An 8,144-nucleotide genomic window follows, 5' to 3' on the forward strand; every position below is an offset into this window, starting at 1 on the left:
AAGGATCAAAACAGTCGGGACTCGAGCGAGGGGGACTCGCTGTCCCCCCACCTGCCCTCGCCGCCCATCCCGGCGCACCCGGCCGCGCAGCAGGCGCACCGCACCACCAACTTTTTCATCGATAACATCCTGAGGCCGGACTTCGGCTGCAAGAAGGAGCTGGGCAGCCGGGAGCGGGCGCAGACCTCCGGGAGGGAGAATGTCAACCCCCTGGTCATCAGGCCGTCGCACCCCAGCACCCTGTGCCAGGATTCAAACTGTAGCAGCGACAGCACGTCTTCCTCCTCGTCGTCTTCCTCGTCCTCCAAACAGAGCCCCTCCAAGCAGGGCGACGGCAATGGACCTAACGCCACGAAATATGGAGAGAATAATTCCTCTCTGGTGGTTATGGGTGCGAATAATGGAGGCACAGCTCCGACTAAGGAGACCCAGCCGCTGCTGTGGCCTGCCTGGGTTTACTGCACAAGGTACTCAGACAGACCCTCATCTGGTAAGGCAATAGTTTGTGATTAATTCATTAGTTCTCCCTTTCTGTCGGAGCCTGTGTTTAAACACAGCGAAGTGTGTTACCCGGGTACACGTCCACTGAACACTAATACATTTGGTCACCAAAACTAATACTTGTACTAATGTGATTGTTTCAACTCTCAATCAAATACGGTGTTCTTGCATGCATATAACATTTAATAACGAAGATAATAATAGCTAAATAATAATAATAATAATAATAATAATAATAATAATAATAATAAAGGTGCGAAAAAAGTTTCAGTAGGCAATGGACTCGTTCAGTACTAGTTTGCAATTTATTTAAATAAATAAAAACATACATAAAACTGTGTTTAGATCTGAAAAAAGTGCTGCTACATTTAAACATTAAAAAGTGATCTAAACAACCGATTTCGCATTTTGTTTTTTTTATAGTTTAGTTTACTGTGTTGTGGGTTATATTCGCAGGCCCGAAGGCCGCAGATTGATTAAACGTGTTACTTTTAGAAACAATAAATTGTGTCCAGTTTGTAGAGCAGGGGTATTGCTTGTTGTAGTTATTGCTCATATCTTATTGTGCTATATCTTCAGCTGGTTTGAACGAGATCTCCTCTCAAACCCAGCAATGTAAACACATAATGAGACAAGTTACTGATCAGCGAATTTAAAAAGATACTTTTGGTCCAAAAGACAATCACAGGTGAAGTTAAAAAATCTGTTAATTATACTTTTAATGCATTGCACTGTTGTATAATACACTTGCGTACAATAATTGTAATAATAATAATAATTTTAAAAAGGATTGCACAGACAAACGCAAATATTAATTTAATATACAAACAAATACACGCACACATTAATGTAATATATACACGCACACATTAATATAAACACACAAATACATACACACGCAGATAGTATTTCACCAAACAAAAGATATATAAATATATAGTTGTGTATAAGCAAAAACATAGCATTTAATAAAATCAAAAATGTACACTCTTAGAACTAATGTGTTCAGTTGAACACATTCTGTGTTTGTTCAAGGACAACACAATTTCGTGTTAAAATTCACCGAAGCACAACACAGTAATGTGTGGGAAAAATACATTACTGTTAAAAATCCACATTCATGTGTTGTAATTTGGTGAATTTTAACACAAAAGTGTGTTAACACAGTAAACACAAACACAATTTAACATTAGTTCTAAGAGTAGTATTCGCGTTTGTTTTGATATATTTATATTTCAATAAATATAAAGATAACCCAATTGTTTATATATAACAGATTCGTTCACAGTTCTATTTTTCGCTAATTAATTCTAAAGTGCGGCCTACAATGCATTTCCTTTTGTACTCGCATATACATATACACGTCAAATTGTTATTCTAGTTATTTGACGATTGTTCAGCAGATGTATACAAAAATATATAGCAGTATTATTGTTTATATTTCACTTTTTAAAATGCAACTTGGATTAGTATTGTTTCCTAAGGATTTGCAATATTTCCTTTTATGAAAGTGATCAATTTGCAGGTCCTAATTGAAGTCTCTGACACTGAGACACATGGAAGTCAGAAAAGCTGCATTGATTGACTAAACTGATTGATTGACTGATTGAGCTGTCAGTCCAAATAGTCCAAGAAAGCTTCACAGGTTTGTCTTTAGTCCAGTAAGTAAGTAAATAAATACATACATAAATAACTATATAAATACATAAATGTCCTATTAGGGAATTTGTCGTCACTCTACAGAATGACGGCATTAGGTTTCCTCGTACATTTTTCCTCACTTTTCTGAATTCAAAGGAGCTACATTCCTTTACAAAAGTACTCTAAAATCTTTCTGTTCAGACGTTTTGTTTTCCCATAATTGTCCATCCATCCAATTATTTCCAGGGGATAAATAGATTCAAATTAAACTCTAGGCTCAAAATATTTACCTCTCGCTCGCACACAAACACACACACAGACACACAAATAAACACATACACTTCTACCATTTTAATCGTGGCCTATATTCTGAAATAATTTAAATTAAACATATTTCACTGATCGCTGTGATACAGTTTTGGGGGGATTTATGTAACATATGCAATGCAAAATGTGAATTTTAGGGATCAAATGAGCATTCTCTTACTAACACAAACATTATTTGTATATGTGTGTGTGTGTGTGAGAGGGAGTGAGAGTCTGTGTTTGTGTGTGTGTGTGTGCGTGCATTAGGGTTGTGTCTTTTACGTGTCTTCACGCAGTCATCCGGGGTGATCATGTTCTCTTGTGGTTTAGGAATAAAGGGAAGTATAAAATACTCAACACAGACATATTTGCAAAGATTGCGCAATGTTTATAGCCTTATGTTATGCCAATTAATAACACTTCCCTGAGTTGAACTTTTCTTTTGTCATGGAAATACGTACAATTACAAAAAAATGTATTTGTTTCCCGTATCCCTGTTTGTAAAATAGTGTTATTATCTGTAACACAAACACTGCGGTCTCAAGGAAAGCAGCGATGCTGTTCTGCAGAGGCTGCGTAGGAATTAAAACCGGATTCGGCCTTGTGTTGAGCTGATATTTTTGAGCTCCGGGTTTGCATCTGCTGTTTTCATTTGAAGTCTTCAATCCACGTATTACAGCCGAAAGCATTGTGAATGGCAGAACACGCATCGACGTTAAGTGTTAGTTTGTCAGCTTGAGAGAAATGCAATGCATTAAACTTTAAACAGAATCACATCCACAATGCATTTTAAACAACTAACTGCTGTCAGGAGACAAAGACCGTATTACACTGATCATAATAATCACGGCGGTTTGTTTCTTCAGAATTTCACTTGCCCGCACATTATTATTATTACCACTACAATTAATAATCATCATTTATTTAAAATATTTTTAAATAGATTTTTACTAACAACAGGCTACCATAAAATGTGTCACAATTAAGAAAAACGAAAATAACAACCAACGAAGCGAAAGTGTGTTTGTGTGTATTTTATATATATATATATATATATATATATAAACATACATTTGCTGTGTTGCATTGAACATGTATGTACAATATATCACCTGACAAGAGAACACAATGCAAGAAATATGAATATCGGTGTTTTGTAGTCATTTAAAGTATAATTTGACAATGGCGGTATTAACCGGTGGTTCCTGACAATATGATGATCTTGCTGCCGTTAATATCCACTGTCAAGCTGATCAAACTTATTTTATAGACTTGTATTTTATACCCATAGCAACGCAGTATCTCATGGACAGCCACACCTAGTAAGACTTAAAATAATAATAATATACAAATAAATACCAACATAGTAACGTTGGCCGACTTGAAGCAATGTATTTACGCAAATTGTACAAAAAAATACTACTCGTAGGAAATGCAAAATGGCGCTATTTGTACGATAATGATTTTTTTGTGATGGCATATCTCTCATCCTGGGTAGCCCTGTTAGAAAGACCAGTGTCTTGCATGCGATGTGTGAAGCTCTGGAGGTCCTCTGCTCAGACCCACACCCCAGTAAACCCAGTGCGCCGTGAAGACGCCGGCAGCCCGCGCAGGACTTGCTGATATTTACGTATACGTCTCATTGTTGTTTCTACACTAGGCCCAAGGACACGCAAATTGAAAAAGAAGAAGAACGAGAAGGAGGACAAGCGACCCCGGACCGCCTTCACCGCCGAGCAGCTGCAGAGACTCAAGGCCGAGTTTCAGGCCAACCGCTACATCACGGAGCAGCGCAGACAGGCCCTGGCGCAGGAGCTCAGCCTCAACGAGTCCCAGATCAAGATCTGGTTCCAGAACAAGCGGGCCAAGATCAAGAAGGCCAACGGGTTCAAGAACGGCCTGGCCCTCCAGCTCATGGCCCAGGGACTGTACAACCACTCCACCACCACCGTGCAGGAGGACAAAGAGGAGAGCGAGTGACCCCCAGCCCGCCGGCATCCCTCTCTTTGAATCGGAGAAAACGGAAAAGAAAAAAAAAACTAAACAAACTGAGTGGAATGGGACAGGTGCTATTTAAATGAGATCTCATAGTATAATGACATAATTATATAAATGGCGAACACTATAAAAAGTCTATATATAGCCAAACACCATATGACGTTGTATATATTTAATTTCAGGTAAGGCGATGTCAGTAGAGATCCCTACTTGCTGGAGATTTTTATTCTTTTTTTCTTGACTTTTTCCTTTTTTGTTCTGATGTTGTTGCTCACTGTTTTTAGTATGTGTCTGACTCGATATAGGGATGATTTCGATTTGGTTTTATTTTTGGTGATTTTTTGGTCTCCCCCTCTCAATCCCCAATTCTATACAGACTGCGTTCCTGAACCGACGCTACAAGCCAAAGATTTTCATATGTTCAGAAATGTGGAGTCTGAAATAAAGTGTAGAATCAGTTTTTCTTCCCTGGCTGCCATTCATGACTTCTCGGCCTTTATTGTGTTACTTACAATGCCATTAAAGAAACCGTGCCATTTAAAACATATCCGCGATAAGGATGGGATGGTGTGCGTGTTGTGCTCTGCACTCCAGAAACAAATGTGTAATCTGTGACACAGTCCGGTTGTGGTCCAGGAAAACACCATTGTGTGTTCAAATGAACCAAGCAGAACACAGCAACGCATCTTTTTAACACATGGAAAACATGATTGTATTAAGAAAACATATTATGGTGTTGTGATTTGGTCAATTGTAACACAAAGTTGTATTGTCCTTGAACAAACACAGTGTGTTAAATTGAACACATTCGTTCTAAGAGTGGGAATCCATTATTCGCGCAGAAAAGTCAGTGTGTCTAAATAAGTTTAAGTTCGGTAACAACAATTGTTTCACAATAAACTTTTTTTTACTGATACATGTCAACGCTGTTTTTTGTTTTTATTTTTTGGTTATCCCATTTCAGTTCCTTACAGACATGCGCACATGAAGTGAGAGAAAAGGGAGATTGACGCAAATTCCAGTCAATGTTTTCAGGACACGCGTGTAAATATGGGAGTCGTTTCAGACTGCGCTGGGAAATGCGCAAGATGCGTTTGCACACTAGCTGGTGTAATACACGCATGCGTGCATTAAGGACAATCTTAGTCAAGTTTTACGTTGAAATGCAGTTGCAATGCAGCGTCCACAGTTTAAACAATATGGGTTATTGTAGATCACGCGTGGGTCTATACTCTCATGGCCTTCTATTATATATACAGTTCATATAATAATAGGCCCAACGGACTTCGTACTTCTTTCATCGTCGGGTTTATACTGTTTATTTAGGACAGTCTAGTTTGACAACAAACCACTTCAGTGTCTCTGAATGCAAAAACTAAGACACGGGGTGGGATTGTAGGTCAAAACGACTGCTTTCAAGGTCACGCAGCGAGTCTATGGCTGATATACATACATATTTTTATGAGAGTATATACATGTACACAATGAGGATATTTATTAGAATTGATTTATTAAGATATTAATTTAGATTTTAGAATGCACAAATATTTTAAAATGATTATGTATTTATTTATTTTAAAGATACATTTGTTTTTATGTTCAGGGAATATCCCACCTCCTCGCAAATTTCTGTGAGAAGATACTGTTCGTATAGCTCTGCTTCTTAAAATATCTCTTAACGCCACTATGAAATATAAGAACAATAAAATGGACACATATGGGCGCTGTGCACTAGACTGGACACATTGAAACAGTGTCACAGGCACAGAGAGAGCCAGGGCGGTACATTGTGATGTGTGTGTGTGTGCTCATGATTTGTCTTCTTCTTTTAGGTATTTTCTCTATTTAAAAACTGAAACGCCGAGGGCTGGGCCAAATGAAAACTTGGACCCACCTTCGGGTCGCAGAGTAAAAACTTGTATCCTATCCTATATTATTGACAGAAGCCATTTTCTAATCCGTATAAATTAAAACGCGATAAAGTTCGCAGCTGAAGTTTTGATTTGGACCAGTCCTTTGTCTTCGTCTGGAATCGTCGCACACTGTTACTAAACTGAAAAAACCTGACCATGTTGACACAATAGCTGCTTACTTGTGACAATATGTGCTGTAACCCACACAACAGAACTGCATATGTGTAGCATGAGATCGAGCATGACAGAGATATCAATATATTTTCCTTTATTATAGTTTGTCACGTATTTATTTAATCAACAACATACATATATTTACAGAATGTATTCATTTTATAGGAATGCATAATTCTCTCTCCAAAACTACAATCACACGTTCACAGACACATCCAGTCATGCGTATTAACATACACACACGAATATGTGTGTGTGTGTGTATGTGTGTGTGTGTGTTTGTGTGTGTGTGTGTGTACGCCTGTAATTTTACATATCAAATACATATGTTCCATTATCATTCGAAATATATGAAAGGTGACATTTTGAGTGGTCTATTGGTGTTAATATATAAGGCCGTGAATAATGTAAAATGTGAAATATATATAGTCCTATATTATAGAATCCCTTTCAGTGGATGAGGGGACATATTAATGTATGTCATAATGTAACTATTATATATATATCACAAATATACATTTTATTCGCTGTTTGCAATGTCATATCAGTCACACGAACAGAGTCGTGCTGTAACGCCTGCAGAGCGCTTTGCGCTGCAATGTTTGAGTTAAACCATCAAATTATCGCCATGGAAAACATTTCCATAGTGGATATTATAAGACCAAGCATCGGCATTTACAAGAATGGGATATAACTTTATGAGCACAGCAGATCACATCACCAGATAGAGATTGTTATTAATTAAATGGGGGGGGGGGGGGGGGTTTGGCGGGAGGGGAAATGTATAAAATGTCATGGATTTCGGACAGTTACTTCAATGTAATATTTAATATTAATATCAATAAAACATCACAAACTCGGATATCTCATTCAAAATCGAACGACTGCTTCTCTGTTCATGTACAGGAGTTCATGTAGTAACTTAGTCCGCAGTTTAATATATTACTACGCTACTACACAAATAATAATAATAATAATAATAATAATAATAATAATAATAATAATAATAATATACACAATGTACAATTAATAATCATTTGCTCTGCCAATTGTTTATTAATTCATTCACTCATTCATAAATATCACCCAATACTTGACCCTTGGTTATGACGTGTTAAGTTCCCATGTTTTCTGGTCCGGACACGCGTGGCCTCATTGGCCTGAACACCCTGAGGACCCCTGTCCGGCAGCATGTCCCTTTGTGTCTCTCCCCCAAATCAAAGCCGGCCTTCAAGGGAGACCTTCCCACCTGGGTTAAAGGTCAGACACCGCAGTCAAAACTAACCATTTATGAGTTTTAACACTTTACTCTCCACAATCCCAATTCACATTGTTAAAACAGATCGGGTTTGGCGCCGAATTACCAAACCAGGACCGAAGCGGGTTATTTATGACACATGTGCTTAAAAGCTAAAAGGTCCAATCACAATAGCTGTGAACGGGACATTTTTGGAGAAACATGTCAGTGAGGTTTCAGTGTGAGTCTTGTTAAAGAAATGCAATTCTGACACATTGCTTAGGCCTGAAGATATACTGAGACTTGCTAATCAAGATTTTTATGCCGATTTGGGGTTTGTGTTGAATTATTGCCCTTGCTAAAACAGACAGGTT

General features: G+C 38.0%; 1 protein-coding gene across 2 annotated transcripts in view; it reads left to right on the forward strand.

Annotated features, from left to right (window-relative positions):
• Positions 1 to 5,362, forward strand: part of en1a (engrailed homeobox 1a) — a 5,684-nt gene extending 322 nt beyond the window's left edge. For both annotated transcript variants that reach the window (XM_066688201.1, XM_066688202.1), the window contains 2 exons: positions 1 to 490; positions 4,109 to 5,362. The exon at positions 1 to 490 is cut by the window's left edge. In XM_066688201.1, the coding sequence (XP_066544298.1) occupies positions 1 to 490; positions 4,109 to 4,428 (810 nt within the window). In that variant the 3' untranslated portion in view covers positions 4,429 to 5,362. The remainder of the gene's footprint in view (positions 491 to 4,108) is intronic.
• The last annotated feature ends 2,782 nt before the right edge of the window (positions 5,363 to 8,144 follow it).

Source organism: Amia ocellicauda, chromosome 16 (assembly GCF_036373705.1).
Source record: "Amia ocellicauda isolate fAmiCal2 chromosome 16, fAmiCal2.hap1, whole genome shotgun sequence".
NCBI lineage: Eukaryota > Metazoa > Chordata > Actinopteri > Amiiformes > Amiidae > Amia > Amia ocellicauda.